General features: G+C 44.1%; 1 protein-coding gene and 1 long non-coding RNA gene across 5 annotated transcripts in view; both read left to right on the forward strand.

Moving 5' to 3' along the window:
• Positions 1-18,406, forward strand: part of GAS7 (growth arrest specific 7) — a 129,270-nt gene that overhangs the window by 34,681 nt on the left and 76,183 nt on the right. The window contains exon 1 of one of the 4 annotated variants that reach the window (XM_083428490.1): positions 14,230-14,534. The exons of 2 other annotated variants lie outside the window; for them this stretch is intronic. In XM_083428490.1, the coding sequence (XP_083284616.1) occupies positions 14,532-14,534 (3 nt within the window). In that variant the 5' untranslated portion in view covers positions 14,230-14,531. Of the gene's footprint in view, positions 1-14,229; positions 14,535-14,956; positions 14,978-18,406 lie in introns of those variants that run through there. One more of the 4 variants, XM_083428489.1, reaches the window with a different exon arrangement.
• On the forward strand, positions 3,405-10,691 carry LOC310672025. The gene is made up of 3 exons (XR_014508352.1): positions 3,405-3,740; positions 8,894-9,070; positions 10,576-10,691. It is a non-coding gene; the product is annotated as an uncharacterized lncRNA (long non-coding RNA).

Raw genomic sequence — 18,406 nt, forward strand, 5'->3', positions numbered from 1 at the left:
ATCAGTACCCAAACATAGCACTTTTCAATGCATTCACTCTTTAGAAATAAGATGTATTTGAGAGGATATACTCCTGAGTATGTACTCCTAGTTATTAACACCATTCTCAAAATTGAAACCCGTGTTAAGATGCAAACAAGACAAATAATGATAGGAACGAGGCAATTTGGTGCTTGGAGATTTTTCAGAATGCTAAAATAGAGTTTATATTGGAAATCTTCCCGAAGGTACATAAAAATAATTTCTATATTGAATCTATGCATGTTTAATACTACTGATTTTAACAGCTGCACTGTTGGTATTGATCCAGGACTAAATAGAGCCAGTTCTAACCATCATGTGAATTGTGCTTTAGACGAACATTTCATGAGGATAGATGGGGGAAAGTGAGGTCCTTAACTAGACTGAATACTCCCATAAACCATATAATGTAACTTTTTCTAAGGCCAGAGGATCAAGATACCATAGGGCAGATGGCTAAATAAATTGGGTGGGGTTTTGTTTTGTTTTTACTATCTTTTAACTTTTGAAATTCTGGTTTAAAATTTAAAATACAAGGGTATAAAGGCCTATATACACAATATCTTAAGCTGAATCATGAACATCTATCAAACAGCTTCTGTCACATAGAAAGAAAGAGAAACATGGGGGCGTAGGGGGTGACGACCTTCTGAGGTTAGCAGTTTTGTTGTTGTTTAGTTGTTTAGTCGTGTCCGACTCTTCGTGACCCCATGGACCAGAGCACGCCAGGCACTTCTGTCTTCCACTGCCTCCCGCAGTTTAGTCAAACTCATGCTGGTAGCTTCGAGAACACTTGTCCTCTGTCGTCCCCTTCTCCTTGTGCCCTCCATCTTTCCCAACATCAGGGTCTTTTCCAGGGAGTCTTCTCTTCTCATGAGGTGGCCAAAATTTTGGAGTCTCAGCTTCAGGATCTGTCCTTCCATTGGGCACTCAAGGCTGATTTCCTTAAGAATGGATGCGTTTGATCTTCTTGCAGTCCATGGGACTCTCAAGAGTCTCCTCCAGCACCATAATTCAAAAGCATCAATTCTTCGGCGATCAGCCTTCTTTATGGTCCAGCTCTCACTTCCATACATCACTACTGGGAAAACCATAGCTTTAACTATACGGACCTTTGTTGGCAAGGAGGTTAGCGGTACAGTGCTTTAAATATTTATACAGAATTAGTCCCACTTACTTCAGTCAAGTAGGTTCGTATGGGATTACAACCAGGCTGAGCAATGGATTCTTGGCCAGACATAACATGCTCTTTGCTTGTATGTACTCCCCCCCCCCCGAGCTTTCTGTGGTTGTAGGTGCTGCCTAGCTGGCTGGTCTCCCTCTGGACCTGGCAGTGGGGTATTTAATCTACTTCCAATAGTCGCTCAGCCAGCCTTTAGCTGACTTTAGGATGGCTGCCTCTAGCATTGTATTATTTATTTATTTATTTGAATTTACAACCTGCTCTTCCTCCCAAAAGAGCCTAGGGCAGCGTAATACTTTATACAGTAACAGCACAGTTCTCTATATGTGCACTCAGTAGTAAGTCCCACTTGTTTAAGGCTTACTCCCATGTGAAGACTTAGTCATGAATTGTCTTCATTGCTGTGGGCTTCTTCCCAGGCACTTCAGCAGAAGCATGAGAGTATACCATGCCAGGATACTCTACTGAGCCCATGTAGGTGATCTCGCACTATTTTATGCCTTCCAATTACCTGAGCTCTGCAGTGCATTCAGTTGCAAATTATAAATTCTTATGAGTTAATATTATGAGCTGCTCCGATAGTCTTCAGACTGACAGAAGCAGAGAAAAATACTAGTAATAAATAAATATCACTCTACCAACTGAGCAGCAGAGATACTAACATTAGGTTTTATAGAGGCACCATATTTTTTCCTAGTAACCGTCAGCTTGTGCCTCTGAAAAATCCTATACTTAGCTGCATTCTGTGTAAGGTTACTCAGAAGTAAATAAGAGAGCATAGGATCAGTAACGTTGGGCAGAAGATTTGCCAGTGCTTTATTGTTCCATGGAAAATTTTCTGTTTCATAAGTTCGTTAGTAACAAATGATTGAATGCCCTTTGCAAATACAAAATTAGGCAAGCTTGGCAGTTTCGAACGTGCAATTAATGTTTTTCAGCCAGTTCTCCCAAGCATTGCCTTTAATTATTTACAAGTACTACAAAAACATTTTGACATAGTATAACATTCAAATCATATTAAGCTTGTTTTAATTTCCCCCGTCAAATATTCCAGGTGTACTGGGACAAAATGTTAACATGGGGTACTTTTAAAGCTTTGTTTACAAATCACCAGTAAAAGAAACATACTAAATTACATCACACTTTCTAGCGCGTCTGGAGATTTTTCCAATGCAATTCACATTAGCCTAATTTGTATAGGATCTCCCCACCAGGCAAAAAAACTCAGATTGCTGCATAGGATATCAGGCCCTTCAACTTTCAAGGATGTGATGTTGCTTAATGATATCCTTGTGTGTACAGTGGTACCTCGAGTTAAGTACTTAATTAGTTCTGGAGGTCCGTTCTTAACCTGAAACTGTTCTTAACCTGAAGCACCACTTTAGCTAATGGGGCCTCCTGCTGCTGCCACGCCACCGGAGCACGATTTCTGTTCTCATCGTGAAGCAAAGTTCTTAACCTGAGGTACTATTTCTGGGTTAGCGGAGTCTGTAACCTGAAGCGTACGTAACCCAAGGTACCACTGTATACAGAAGGAGCCAAGCAGAAATTTGTCTCTTGTCCCTAAGCAGTTATCATTCTGCAGTTCATGTGAGCTGTATTATGCACCTAGCTTGTATAACCATCATATGCAAACCAAAATGTTTTAATGTGTTAAAAGAATCCACCAATAATGCAATTTCTTCAGGAAATACACGAGTTCCAAAATGGGAAACTTAATTTAAAGCTGTTATCTAAATTAGCCTTCGTGTGTGATTTTAAATCTGGAATTTAAAATCAATCCACAGGGAAATATCAAAGAAATGAAATAAGGCTTTTAATATTTCCAGGAGGTGCCCTCTAAAATTTATCTGTTAGCCGGGCAGTGTTGTTAACCTTGTTCAAAAATGGAAGGCTGGTGGCATATCTTGGAGTTCTGTTTTTAGTACAGCTGTTGATTCCCACTTCAATATGGTACAATATGTCCTTTCTTATGGCAGATCAAGTGGAGCAAACAACAGCAAAGGTTGCTAGGTTCTTAGCTGGGGCAATCAGAATAAGGTCCATTATCTGACTGTTGACTCAGGACCCCAAACAGTGCTTTTAAATTTAATTTTCACTTTCTTCTGTGTACAGTGGTACCTCGGGTTACAGACGCTTCAGGTTATAGACTCTTTAGGTTACAGACTCAGCTAACCCAGAAATAGTACCTCAGGTTAAGAACTTTGCTTCAGGATGAGAACAGAAATTGCGTGGTGGTGGTGCGGCGGCAGTGGGAGGCCCCATTAGCTAAAGTGGTACCTCAGGTTAAAAATGGACCTCCAGAATGAATTAAGTTCTTAACCTGAGGTACCACTGTATATTGTAATGTTCTCTTGTTGCCATGGCCGTTGGCTGAGGCAAATAAAGTTTCTATTCTATTCTGTGGTACAAAAAGAAGTAACATCCATTAGCACACCTTAGCCTTATGGGTCAGTAGTTGCAACATCAGAGTGAAGGGTGAAGTGTAACATGGAGTTTAAAGTATTCTTTTTCTCTACCAAATCAATGGACAGATGTAAGTAAGGCAGTGAATAGAAACTACTTTTGACACAGTTTGTTCACAACGATTCCTATCATTGCTGCACCTCTTCAAATTACTTATCAGGGGCAGTTTCCAGAGGGGCAGTCTGTTACAGCAAAAACAACAGAGTCTTAAGATGGAGCAAATTCATTGTGCCATACACTTTTTGCCAACTGCAGTCCACTTCACCAGAGGTATAACGTATCATACTAAATTCTAGGGGGCCTGACTGAGTCAGTAGATTTGTGTCATCTTACAGGGTTTGCCGATCAGAAGGTTGGCGGTTTGACTCCATGCAACGGGGTGAGCTCGCTGTTGCTCGGTCCCAACCAACCTAGCAGTTTGAAAGCATGTCAAAGTGCAAGTAGATAAATAGGTACCGCTCCAGTGGGAAAGTAAACGGTGTTTCCATGTACTGCTCTGGTTTCGCCAGAAATGGCTTAGTCATGCTGGCTACATGACCCGGAAAAACTGTCTGCGGACAAACGTCGGCTTCCTCGGCCAGTAAAGTGAGATGAGCGCCGCAACCCCAGAGTCATTCACGACTGGACTTAACTGTCAGGAGTCCTTTACCTTTTTTATTAGATGCCATGAGTGATAAGGGAATTGGGTGATTATAGCGTGACTGCAACTCATGATGTCTAGCCAACTTGGATGCAACACCCATTTACTTGAGGGGCCAAGATCTTCATGAAGCCAATGCCTGTACCCAGTGTGAATTGGACTTACCTGGACCCCGCACCCCTCCCCCACCTCCAGGCACCAGTAAGTAGTTCAGTGTGAGCAGGACAAGGGTGTGCCTCACATTCTTGATTTGCATACTTTAGCCTGTTTTGTGCTAGAAAGGAAAGCATGCAGTAGGTGTAGACATCTTTGGGCCATGACTTCATCGAAGGCACTCTGAAGTCTAGAAGCCTGGGGCTTGAATCCCATTTTTCTTGCAACTCCCACTTCCCAAATTATGGGGAGTTTCAATTTATGTGCAACTATGTTGCAGGGACAAGAAGTATGGGAAAATGTAAAAAAGGAGACTACTCACTTTTTTTAGTTGCATTAGGCAATGTTAGTTACTTAAAACAACAACATGAGGAAACTTCCTCTTAATTATGTGTTGTGCCTGCCCTTTTTGTTTCAAAGGAACCAAAGGTTCAGTCACTCTCCCAGACTCATTCAGCTTCACTATTATGGTTTTTTGGCAGCTGTTTCGTATATATTGATCTCCCAGGAATCCTTTTTGACATTTGAGGGGTAATCACATTAAAATTTTCTCACCAAGATCTAAAAATAGCTCTTTTAGTTTCTGAACTCTTGCTGACTCCTGTGAATTTTCTGCTGCGGCTTTTTTCTTTTCTTTTCTTTTCTTTTTTGGTTGCAAACTTCACCATTGCATTTATGGAAGCTAAACTGAAGCCAAAAATCACTGAACATGACAGGGCTTCCACTTCGCCTTTCCCACCTGTCAGGGCTGTTGACACACTTGGGATTTGTGTTCATGATCAGTTGCCTTCCGATAATAAACCGTGAATGGGCTTTGTCCTGTCATTTTGTTTATGCGCTCAAGGATCAAATCAAATGCTAAAGTAAATTGAAAGAAAATCATGAACCCCTGTGAAAATCTGGAAACAATTTTTGCTTGTTTCTCAGAAATCGTAATCATGTAAAGGAGAGTTGTTAACCCCGGCAGTTTGGGGTAGCTATGGAATTCCCATATGGAATTCAGTTTCATAGAGTCTCGCAAAAGGCAGCACTTCTAGACAGTGCAATCCTGTGCATGTTTACTCAGAAGTAAGTCCACAACTCACTCACTAATAAAGTAGGTTTAGGATGGTAACCTGAAGCTCATTGTTCACATAGACTGGGATGTTTGCCATAGGGGTTAAATAGATAAGAGTTGTCATATTATTTGGAATCCTCTCCGTATTGGGGCCACAATTGTGTATGAATTGGGGAGGGGAAATTCTGACTTCCTCTTACAGCAGCATTATAAACTGAAAGTAGGCTGTTGTGTTCTTAACGATTCTTCTTCTGGTCCCCTTCTTCTCCAGCTCACACAGCAGTGAATCCCGTTGTGTATTAGTTGTCGCATTCAAAATTCATCCAGGACAGACATCTAGTTTGTCTCATCTAGTCACCACAATTTTAAACAAGTGGTGCCTTCCCTGTTGTCTTTTTGTGCCATACACATGTCTGTTCAGTTGAAGCTGAAGCCTTAAAGAAACAAGCTTGTATGTAGAACTCTATTCTAGACACTGTTTTACCTTATAGCAGGAGTGGGGCTCCTCCAGCCCACAGGGCAATTTTGACTCATGAGGCCATTTTCCCCAAACCATGGCCACCTACCCATCAGCTTATGTCACTGGTGACGTCAGCTGATGGGTGGAAGGACAGGTTTGAATCCTGCATTGGCAGCCAAGGTAGCAGGATTTAATCCTTCCTTGTTGGCTGAGTGGGAATTAAACGCCTGTGCAAAAGCTCTCTTTGAAGTAGCTTGCTTGTGCATTTGTAGGGGCTTTGAGAAGTCCTGTGTTCTTGTTTGAGCCTCCAGCGTGGGGGCTGCCTTAAAGCCTTGGGCAAGCCTGCTCCCTCCTTCTTTAAGTTACTGATCTCAGAAAATTAAGGAGGAAGTGTGGGGAGACTTGGAAAAGATTGGGGGGGGGGGCTTAAAAGGGGAGACTGGCAAAGTACAAGGAATTTTGAAAGCTGTCGTTTGCCTCATTGCTTTAGTCATCTGGAGCCATTGGCTTGCATGAACCTCTAGTTTCCTCCGCTTTCTGCTTCTGGCACTTTTGAATCTTGATTATTAGCTCTGCCATGGGCCATTAGGCTGTGCTGCTTGCTTGACTCTGCCCTCCAAACCCATCCGCTCATGCACAGAAGTGTCACTGCATTTCCTCTGTAAAATATTGGAAGGTAGGCAGCTGCCTCTTAAACCTAGCATGTTTTAAAGTGATGGATAATTCCTTCTCCATATTCTCTTCTCCCCCAACACCCACCCCAATTTACTTTCTCTTGCAAGCAAGCAAATAGAAAACAGCTCAGCTTTTTCTTCTCCACTCCACTTCCCCAGTGGCACAGTCAAATGAGGGAAGCAGTTGGCAATCTTCTTAGGCAGACCAAGGAAGGAGAGAGGGTGGGAGGGAGGGAGGAGGAAGACGGAAGACCCTTCCTTTAATAAGGGCTACTACAGGGTGAGAAAGAGAGCAGTTGCACAGCAAAGCACTGCTGGCTGGGGCAGAGAGAACCAGGCCCTCTGCAGCCATTCAGATTCCATTTGTGCTCTTGCTTGAGGCTTGTCGGCGACACTAGGAGAAGCTACTGTGCTGCTGACCTCGTTCTCACGAACAGTAGATGTGGAAGTAAGCTTGAGTCTGGAGTGCAGGTGGGTGCTAAAATGTTTCTTTGGACAGAACTGCAAGCATGCTAAGTAAGGGGTAGCCTAGGTTACTGAATCCTTCCCACCTTTCGATCTCTACCTACCGTCTGAAAAGGTATAGGCCTGCAATAGATATATTGTGCTTATCAGGCTTATCTCTCAAAAGAGGCAGCCCTGAATTGATCACCTGTCTTTATTGTCCAAACGAACACCCTTTCCTCTATATACTGTGCTTCCAAGCCACTTTTAGTGTTTTCATATGGATTTTTGATGCGCATAAAACCAAATTTGTGTATGCACTGTTGCACAACTGAGAGATCCTTAAAATAAAATAAAATGTGGGGGTGAAGTCTTGCATATGAAATGTCTTTGCATATTGCTGGATGAAATGTATATAAAAACCAGGCTTCTCCAAGCATACAGTGCTTTAGAGGCAAATGCTGTTTCACAGAAAGTGGACTCTCGAGACTCACCTCTGCATCTGGTTCTTTTCTCTGGAGGGCCGGTTGTATCAAAGCTTAATCTTATGCAACTCTTTCCTGTTGGGCTTCCCAGTTCTGTTTAGATACACAGACAACTTTGAACCAGAGTGGAGAATCTGAAATTCCAAGCAACACCAATAACTTGACTCTTAACTTCCTATTCATACTCATCCATCTTTGTGTCCTGGCCTAATCTGTGGAAGGGAGACATAGGTTGGGTTCACCTTTGCCTCTAGTGAGGCTGGATGTAGATTTGTGATGCCTGACTCTTCCCTGTTACTGCAGCCTCAGGGCATAAGGGCCGCATTCTTTAAAGGGCAGTCTGTTAGGGGCCACATACTGGGCCACTCTATTTTCTCTCTTTTGGCTATCTGTCTTCTCTTTTACTGCTATGTTCTCTCTCTCCTTCCCTATGCAGCAGGCTGTGTGTTGAGGGACAGGTTGCTCTTGTCAGGAGTCTTATTCCTTACAGAGGACTTTGCCCTCCCCCTCTTTCTAGCCCTCCACGACTTCCCTCTCATCTCCCTAAGGGGTCTCTGCTCCTGTGTGCACTAGCACTGCATACAAATTGTAGCTTTGAAGCACATTCAAAACACATTCTTCCCCTCAAAGAATTCTGGGCGCTGTTGTTTGGCCTTCACAGCATTACAATTCATAGCAACCCTTAACAAACTGCAGCTCCCAGAGTTCTTTGAGGGGAGGGAATGTGTTTTGAGTGTGCTTTAAAGGTGGGCACAGCCTAAATTGGGCTGAGGGCCACAGGTTGCCCACCTCTAGCTTAAGCAGATCAATAACGCCCCAGCTGTACCTTATCATTGGGAGAATATGTCCACACGTCTTCCACAGCAATGTGTGGGACTCTCAGTAGAGGAACTGTACAGCTCCTTGCCATTCCTTAACCACTTTCACTCTGTGTGCCAAAACCTGAGGGAAAATAGCCCGCAGACAATGGGTTGCAAGCAAGCACTCTTACACTTTATCTGCAAAATAGGGGGTGCTTCCACGCACAACAGAGCACTGTGCTGCAGTGAGAGCCAGTGTGGTGTAGTGGTTAAGAGCGGTAGTCTCGTAATCTGGGGAACCGGGTTCGCGTCTCCGCTCTTCCACATGGAGCTGCTGGGTGACCTTGGGCCAGTCACACTTCTCTGAAGTCTCTCAGCCCCACTCACCTCACAGAGTGTTTGTTGTGGGGGAGGAAGGGAAAGGAAATTGTTAGCCGCTTTGAGACTCCTTCGGGTAGTGATAAAGCGGGATATCAAATCCAAACTCTTCTTCTTCTTTGCGCTGCATAGGCTGCTGGCCTGGCGGCATCTGCTGCAACTAACTCGTACAAGAGAGGGTTGGCCCTGCTATGCAGCAATGTGAAGTAGTTGGCCTTGTGTTGATGTTTTGCACCGGCACTGGCAAGAAACGAAAAGTTATCACTCAAAGAAATGAAAATCTGGAAAAGTCTTGAGGAGAGGCTGCAGGTAAAGAAAACTTGAAGTGGAACAAAGCCCTTTTGGTCTCCAGGGACTTGGAGGGCCTTTGAAAGCTCTGGCATTTGGGCTTGCGATCGAGTGTGTTTGTTATAAATGCAGACTTAGTTTCGCATCCATTCAGTTACTGAAGAGGACCATATAGGAAGCCATGTGCCTCTAACTGCAGGTCTCCAGACCCAGGTTAAGTTGATCAACCCCGGCTTATGAAGCCTGGATGTGCCCCCTGTTGGGTGATGCTGTGGACTCCCTGAGCGTGTGACTTTGCAGCTGCCCTGGTCTCTCTGCCTTGTGACTCTGACAGTCCAAGAACTGCTGAAAATCAACCAACAACGAGCCTATTCTCCAGAGCTCAAGAGGGCAACAAAGCCCTTTAGAGGTGTCCTGCTAACGCCATCGAGTGTGTTTGTGGCGAGAGTGGTATGTGCAGTCTGGGCTTGGTACATCTCTCATTCATTTGGGCAAGTGACTCTTGAAAGGGTCATCAGGGGCTAAGCTGCGCCATCATGTTTGCTCCTCTTGGGTTCTCTCCAACTGTTCAGCTGCTGAATGCCACCCAGTCATAAACACTGCAGCAATGCCAGGCTTCTGTTTCTGTTGCTCGTCTTCAACGTTGGCAAAACAAGCAATATTCATCCCAGGTTGGGTCCGCTCTCTGGAGCTGAGATTCCTAACAGGGTCATTTTGTTCAACTGTGAATTCTTCTACCAACTGAAAAGAATCTTGATTTGAGTAATCGTAGATAGAAGTTGTTGGTTGCTATAACAACACGAGCATATCTATTTGGGTGCTCACATGATCCCTGTTCCAGTTTCTAAATATAAGCCCAATCTCACACGGTATATCTGATGCCATGGAAACCAAATGTTCTGTAAAGATGCAAGGAAGAACCAAAATTTCAGCAACACGAACATTTGAGGGTGATTGATTGGGGGGGGGGGGGAAGAGAGCTGGTCATTGCCACAGTCATAAACTGCATGGTACATACAGGACTGCCCATGGTTTAGGCATTCATGTTGCATGAGCACACTTTTCACGATGTTCTTGTGTAATTTCCAAGTGTTTATCTTTTCTCCTGACCTGACCAGTATGCTATTTTATATGGAATCAAATAATTCTGGATTTATGTGCTTCAGGGATGGGAAACCTGTTTCCTCCTAGACATTTCAGACTCTCATCAGCCGCAACCAACATAGCCATTGGGATATGATGGGAGTCTAACAGTTTCTGGAGGGGCCACAGGTTCTCCAGGACTATGCTGGCAGCAGCTCTCCAAGTGCAAAAGGCCTTTCTTTTGCAGTCCTGGTCCCTGAGGCCCTTTCTTCAAGGGGGATGCTGGGAACTGAAGTTTGGATCTTCTACATACAGAGCACATGTTCTCTCTCTGTCCTGTGGTCCTGCTCAGCCCATTCAAGCACTTGGAATTATAGGCTGCAAAGGAACTAGGTCATTTAGTGCAGCTGTTTGACCTGTTTCCATTTTTCAACATCTCTTAGCAGCGCAGCCTGTGTCAGCTACATTGAACCGTGCCAAAGAGAGGGAGTTAAATGGAACCAGCTTTATCATGCTAGAATTCTCTGGAAGACAGTAACAAGTTATATGTAATAAAAAAATATACTCAAGGTTTGCAGTCATTGTTTTGCTGGTAAATTGCAGCTAACACAACCATGCACGATTTTGATAGGTGTTACATTTGTCTGTGGCCTTTTTTGTAACACTGTTTTCTTTTCTTAAACAAAAAAAAAAAAAAAAAAAAGGTTGCCTGTTACAATGACTCATATTTTGCTTTTATTGTGCTGCTGTTATTGTATATACAGTAATACCTCCGTGAACGTCCACCTTGTCTAGTGTCCATTCCAGTGAACGTCTGCGGCAAACCCAGAAGTACAGACATGCACATAAGCGCTAAATCGTGCTTCTCACGTGCGCATAAGTGCAAACCGCTCCACACGCAGATGCGGCGCTTTGCCCTGCGTCCTTTTCAGCTAGGGGCTGGGGCTCCGGAACGGATCCTGGCCTCAAAACAAGGTATGACTGTACCAGCCAGAGATCTGTCTGCATCAGAGGTAGCCAACCATCAGAAGTTACCCGCAATTTATTTATTTATTTATTTATTTATGAAACATGTGCCCCTCCCAAAGGAGCCCAGGAGGCATCAAAATATTGAAATTTAAAAAATTGTGCAATTTAAAATAAAATAAGCATATCTGTTTTGAAATGTTTTAATCTAAAAACATTTAAAAGCAATCACCTTCACAGTTAGCTAATTTCAAGGTTGCCGTGGTTAGTATCTATTAGCAGTCCAGTGCCTGGGTAAATATCAGTTTATTAAAATGTCTCCTGAAAGTGGCTTCCGTGCTGATTGTAATGCCTGGGATGGTTGATCCTTGACATACTTCAGGGGCTATGGACTCAAGCCGTTTAAGGTGTTGTGCTACTAGCACTAACACATTGAACTGGGCTCACTGGCAGCCAGTGCAAAGCTGTCAGGACCGGTGACACATTATCCAGCCAGGTTGTCCTTCTTTCCAACCTAGCAGCTGCCTTTTGCAACTTCAAGGTCAGCCCCATGTAGTCTAAGAGGGAGGTCTCCAGAGCATAGGCAACTGAGGCCAGGCTCAGTCCTTCCCCTCAGTCTTAGTAATTAGTTCTAAATTTGCAGCATGCACACAAAAAATAGCTAATAAACACCTGTTTTTGCATTTGCACTTCACGTTTTTTGACGTAGCATATAAACCCTTTAGTTTTACATATTAAATGCACAAGGAGTGAAAAGGTCTTTTCTACAGGAAAGTTCTTCCTTAGGAGAAATTGTCACAGGAGGACTGTCGTTCTGTACTTCTAGATTTGTTTGGGTTCTAGCAAAGCTTCAGGATCTGGACTTGCTAGTGAATAGTGCAAACTGTACCCCCTTTGCACGAATAACTGTGTCAAGTGCGCAGATGTTTCCTCATCAGGATCCCTCTTTTTGGGGGGGTTTCCTGCAGTTTGTAAACGAGAAGTGGTTTTCTCTGTTGAGTAAGGCTTGAACTTTCGCCATGGACATGCATTCTTTTCAGGATGGGTCAGGAAGTCATGTGCTGCTGTCTTATGTTTCCGCAGGCAGCATAAATCTGCGGTGTCAGCTTGTGCCACCCTAGGCATCTCCATAGGTTCACAGATGGACCACGTTCACAGTTTAGCTCAGCTAAACAGTGGCTGTGTGGAAAGATGTATTATACTTTAATGAGTGTGTGTGTGTGTGTGTGTTTGGGTGTGTCCATGAGCCTCACTAAAATGTTAGCTTTGCTAGGAAGAGCTAGAATTCAGTGTTTAAAATCTCTGGGCCAATATAATTCTCATCTATTAAAGGTAAAGGTACTCCTGCCCGTACGGGCCAGTCATGTCCGACGCTAGGGTTGCGTGCTCATCTCGCTGTAGAGGCCATGAGCCGGCGCCGTCCGAAGACACTTCAGGGTCATGTGGCCAGCGTGACGAAGCTGCAGCTGGCGAGCCAGCACCAGTGCAGCACACAGAAACACCGTTTACCTTCCCGCTATAAAGCGGTACCTATTTATCTACTTGCACTTAAGAGTGCTTTCGAACTGCTAGGTGGGCAGGAGGTGGGACCGAACGACGGGAGCTCACCCCGCCGCGGGGATTCTCATCTATTAGACCAACATAATTAGATCTCCTTAATGTTAATTATTAAAATTACAATTCAGAATGACTCCTTTCTGGATGTCGATTTTGATGTCACGCGCATGCGCAGTCGTGCCGTCGCTAGTGATATTTGCTTCTAGATACGAACGGGGCTCCGGAACGGATCCCGTTCATATCCAGAGGTACCACTGTATAAAAGAAGGTGGGCAGGCACTGAGGTTCACAGAAGCCAAGCTATATATGGTTTATACCATTGAAAGTCCAGTCCAGACTTCAATTGTGTAAGAGACAATCCTCACATCAAGCTTTTCCCTGGAAGATCTAAAGGCTCAGACCAGAGTGTAATGGGGAAGGCATTTTTCTGGGTATCCTGGTCCCAAATTGTTTAGGACTTTATATACCAGCAATAAAAACCATGAACATTGCTGGGTCACTGACAAACAACTAATGCAGTTCTTTAAACATAAGGCATGGGTGAGCATCCCTCGGGTCACCACTGAGCACCCTGGCTGATGTGTTCTATACTAGCTGCAGCTTCTGAACTGAGCACAGGGGAAAGCCCACATACAGAGCATTATAGTGGTCTAACTAGGGGGTTGCAAATGTATGGACCGCAGTAGTCAGGCTATTCATTTTTTCTTAGATTTATATCCCACCTGGACAATCCAAGGCAGCGCTTATATGGTTCCCAGGCCCAAGCACTGACCAGAGCTACATAAACCAATCCTGCGTCAAATATTCTCCAAACATATTCACATGGAATTGGGGCATTTGGCAGGGCTGAGACAGTCCCTTTCATCCTCCCCTACATTGAACCTGTCCTCTGGTTTTCACCTCCATTCTCTGCAGCAGTTCTTGTGTCACTTTTCCCTGCTAGTGGCCTCTTCACATTCCTGTGATGGTAATACACTGCCAGTGCCTCTGCACCATGCACACAGCCAATCAGAGCTGCCTATGCAGTGGCATCACAAAGTCAATTCAGAGTGAATGTGGAAAGCTATGCTCTCTGTTGAGATGCTGGAGGGAAAGCTGTGGTGCAAACATTCTTGTTCTCAGTCTTGCCCTGAGAAAATGAAGCATTTGTTTATAGGGTGCTGGGGGTGCAGACGGGGAAAGAAGTGTTCATGGCTCCCCCCCCCCACTCTTTAGTTCCAAACTAATAAGTACAGCTTGTCCTCTATATGCCAGATCCCACGTCCTCACAGTGCCCATTTGGTCATGTGAGTTTATGTTTCACTTTGTAGCCCTGAACGCAAGCCGGGTCAAGCTGTGTACAAAGGGTTGGCTTGATGTAAGTTCAAGGGAAAAGTTCCCCAGAGAGACAGAAATAGGGGACACGGAAGGCTAGAGAGGCGAGGACTGAACCAAGGGAAGCTTGACAAAGCGGTCCTTGTTTGTCCTGTCTGTGCATGAGGAGCTGTTGGTCAGTGGTACAGACCCTCGCTTTGTGCTCCCCCATCACCTACACAGACATTTGAAAGCTGGCAAAGGAAACGACTTTCCAGAAGCTTCACATCTGGAAAGCCTCTAGAATGGGTCCTTTTGATTTCCAAAGAACAAAATTGAGGGAAGGGAAGTGCTGAAGTGTTACACACACACACACACACACACACACACACACACACACAGAGGCCCCTTGCAGTTCATGCCCTTCCTCTGAGTTTTGACACTGGACACTGGCTGATTACTCACACACAAAGCAGAACAGGCAGTGGGTAATTTCACCACTTCATCTCTCAGAGGGAGAACAAGTTCGTGACCAGCTCTAGCTTGGGACTTAATTTCTACAAAGGACTTGGCAAAAGCACCTATGGTAAGATGACATTATTTGGAGAGGAGCCAGATGCACTGATAAATGTTGATATTTGCAGATATAAATGTTTTACACCCTTCCATTTTGAAGCTTGGCCATAATTATATCTTTGGTCACCTCCATCCTCTTGAGCTTCCCTTTGATGCTGAGCGAGTCTGGGAAGGGCATGGGGAACTTGATGGAGTTCCAAGATTGGTCGTTATGTAACTCTTAGTGGTTTGGCTGAAAGAAACCAGAATGTCTGAAGGGGCAGGATATAGCTAATTTTCTTAATCGTTAAAAAGGCTCGCACATAGAAAAAGAAGGCATCTCTCAGAGCTGCTTTAATGAGTGCCTAACGCTTCATCCATTAAATTGTTACAATGCAGCCAGCCAAGCCCAGAGAGGGTAAGCCCTGGCCTTTGAAAAAAGAAAACGAAACCGCGAGGTCTTGCTAAATGAAGGTAAGGGAGAAATCCTGAGAGTCTGTGTGTGGGAGAGTGGATTTCTTTTCTTTTTTTTCCATTTTGGGAAAAACACAACCAAATGTTGGGGCGAGTGTATTTATTAACAAGAAGCTGATGATAAAGCAAAAGATCTTCTTGGGCTCCCAGTATGTCATTCTGACTGAGAACAGTGAAGAAGTACCAGCCTGTATGTTTTTCTGCAACTGTTATGGCTGCCCAGTACAGCTAGCTGCCACGATTCCATGGACCTTATCTGTATAGGAATAGTATCAGGACAGAATATAAATGTTAAAGTAGTCATAATAATAAGTACGTAAGTGTACCAACACCACATAACATATCCCCTGCAGTGTTTCACTGTGAGCATGAAAACTAAGTACACTACTAGATATTTACATGCAGTAACCTGCACAAGAGCCCACTTCAGGCAAGTAACACAGGAATTGCATGAAAATCTGTACAGTAGATCTACAGTATAGTAGATCTTCACAAAACAAAACAAAAGTGCATGTGGTTTTGGGTCCTTCCAAACTCACTGTATTCATCTCTGCTTGTGTGAATTCATTGTCTGTAGCAAATTACTGTGGGCAGCACCTGTTGGTGTGTGTGTGTGTGTGTGTGTGTGTAGTATGAATCCAAACTTCAGTGGCAATCTCTGAAACAGAATATTTTCTCTTAGCTTGCTGATGTATAGTTCAGCTATTTGGCAAATATATCAAATGGTTTGCAAATTCTGTGGAATGGCCATACTTCTTCTTTAGTTAGAGCTATTGAATTTTATATTAACAAAGGAGCCTTTTGAATGGTTATACTTCTGCATTGATATTTGGTGTGCTTCTCGAAGAAGAAGGTTACGTTTGGACAGGCTTACACAACAACTTTTTTTGTGGGCTACAGAAGCAAACAGAGCATGGTTTTTAAGGTGGCATATGTGATTCTCAACCACCCTGTCTAAAAAATAATAATCTGTGATCTCTGCTAGACTGCTTCTAAGAATTAAGCTGCTTTAACAACTGCATGTGAAAATATCATAGCAAATTTATATTCAGCCATCACAAATCCTTGTAAAATGTTATGTTTAAGTTCAGGACAAAAGCTAGAATTCTTTTTCTGAGTTCATTTCAAGCAAAAGCATGGCTATTCCCAAGGGAGATGAATGTATCGGTGACTAAATGTATATTATACAAAGCTTTCAATATACTCAAGGGAACATATGCCTCAGAACAGAGCTGAGGCTTATTTTCAAAGTCAGGGTTGAATCTGGATCATTTGTGTAGTAGTTTTTTGGGGGCATGTACAACATGTCCTTCCTACAGGCTGAGTACCCACAGCCAGCTTCTGAATGTGGGATTAGAAGATACAGGCTTTCTTGTTCAAAAGAATTTTCACATGGAGTTGAGACCCAGAACACTTTGCTCTAGACTTTCAGAAGTGCAGCTGATATATGCATCCAAGAGTAACATTCTTAGGAGGAACCACCCAGTGGAGCAGCATTACCTCCTTTCCCCCTGGCAACATGTTGGAAAACAAGAATATTCAACATGACATGATCACTTACATAGTTGAACCTTCAGCTTATGAGGTGTTGTTTTGTTGCATATTACTGTGGTAGAGAGAAAGAGGAGAGTACACAGGGTTGCTAAGTAGCATATAGTCCAGGGAGAACCCATGTGGTGCCCTCCAGATGTTGTTGGACTACACTACACTGGTCATGCTGGCTAGGGCTGATGGGTGTTGGAGACCAACAAAATCTGGAGGGCACCAGGTGTAGTTTCTACCTTGATTTCTTGCCATCCCAGCTGTTTGCACATTGCTCACTGGATTCCTCCTGGAGCAGAAATCCTTTCCCATGTCAGCTTGGAAGTTGTACACAACTTCAGTAGCAATCTCTGAAACAGAATATTTTCTCTTAGCTGGCTGATGTATACAGGCACAGCCCCCATATGGTGCTTTTGGGAAATGCATCTTACGTATAGATGGAGCTGTGTGCAAGAGAGAGAGAGACAGAGACGGACGGAGACGAAGGGAGGGAGGGTGGGTTGGAGGAACTCTCTCACACAAGTATTTTGTACAGAAAGCTAGATTGTTCATGGACAGATGTTCACAGATGGGTGCTAACAAAGTACAAAATTGCCATTGCTAAATAAATAGACAAAGATTTATTTTTGGTACTGTAACTCGCATGCGCTGTAGCTTTTATAGTGTTGGATTACACAGATTTTACTACTACATGTTGTCTTGCAGCTTTGTCTGTTCAGCTTGTACAAAGCTAGGATCCTGAGATACAGGACCGTGATCTTGTTGCAGTGGGCTCCAGGTCACAGTGAAAATGTTACAGAGAACAGTTCCTCTCAATTATTTCCCCCTATCCCCACATAAGAAAGTGGGTTGTGCAACCCATGGGCCAACCCTACTGCTCCTGTCTTCTGCTGCTCTTGCTAGTCAGTCCTCTGCCAAAGAACACAGTCCTGGTCTACCAGTTGCCTCCAGGTGCCCAAATATTAATTAGTAGGTATTTTTCTCATCATTGGCCAAGGCAGTCTGTTTAACCTCCAGCTATCCTGCTGTGGAGCCTCAAAGTTCTCCCCTAGCAGTTCACACCTTCCTGTTTATAACTGCACCTAGTGGCATTTCCATGTTCAAGATACTTCCTTCATAGAAGAATATACCTCACCTGATGAGTTGTAGCTGGCCAGGTGAACTGACTGCTGAATAGAGCTGTGCTTGAGGTAGCACTGTGCTGAATTTTCGTTAGGGGAGGAGCTGTAGCTTAGTGCAGGGTTTTCCACACTTCGGTCTCCAGCTGTTCTTGGACTACAACTGCCCTCATCCCTAGCTAGCAGGGCCAGTGGTCAGAGATGGTGGAAATTGTGGTGCACAAACAGCAGGAGACCCAAGTTTAGGAAACTTGGCTTAGTGGAAGAGGACACACATTTCACACAGAAGGTCCTATGCTGGTGTCTTCTGGTAGTGCTGAGAAAAACTCCTGCCTGGAACCCTGCAGAGCCACTGATAGTCAGTGACAACACTACTGAGCAAGATTGACCAGGACCAGTGGTCTGACTTGGTGACAAGGTGGTTTGATTTTCACTCTCAAAAGTTCTGTGAAGAAAACCTCATCTTCCATTCTTTAATGCATTTGCACTACGCTGACCTCCCCACTGCCTTGCGCCTCCTCCCCTCCCCTTCCTGACAAGTAGCAGAGACTCAGCTGTCAGAAGGTCAGAGAAACGCCACCACCCACCATGCTATTCACTGTTATTTGTTTCTAAACACACAGTTTAGTGACTTGGGCTTACCACATTGCTCAAAGGTCTGTGTGGCGATCCCTAGGACTTCCCTTCAAAATGCCACTGAAGTACAGTGGTACCTCGGGTTATGAACTCCACAAACCCAGAAGTAGGTGTCCTGGGTTGCAAACTTTGC

This window comes from Podarcis tiliguerta, assembly GCF_965153285.1.
Source record: "Podarcis tiliguerta genome assembly, chromosome: 2".
In the NCBI taxonomy this organism is placed as follows: domain Eukaryota; kingdom Metazoa; phylum Chordata; class Lepidosauria; order Squamata; family Lacertidae; genus Podarcis; species Podarcis tiliguerta.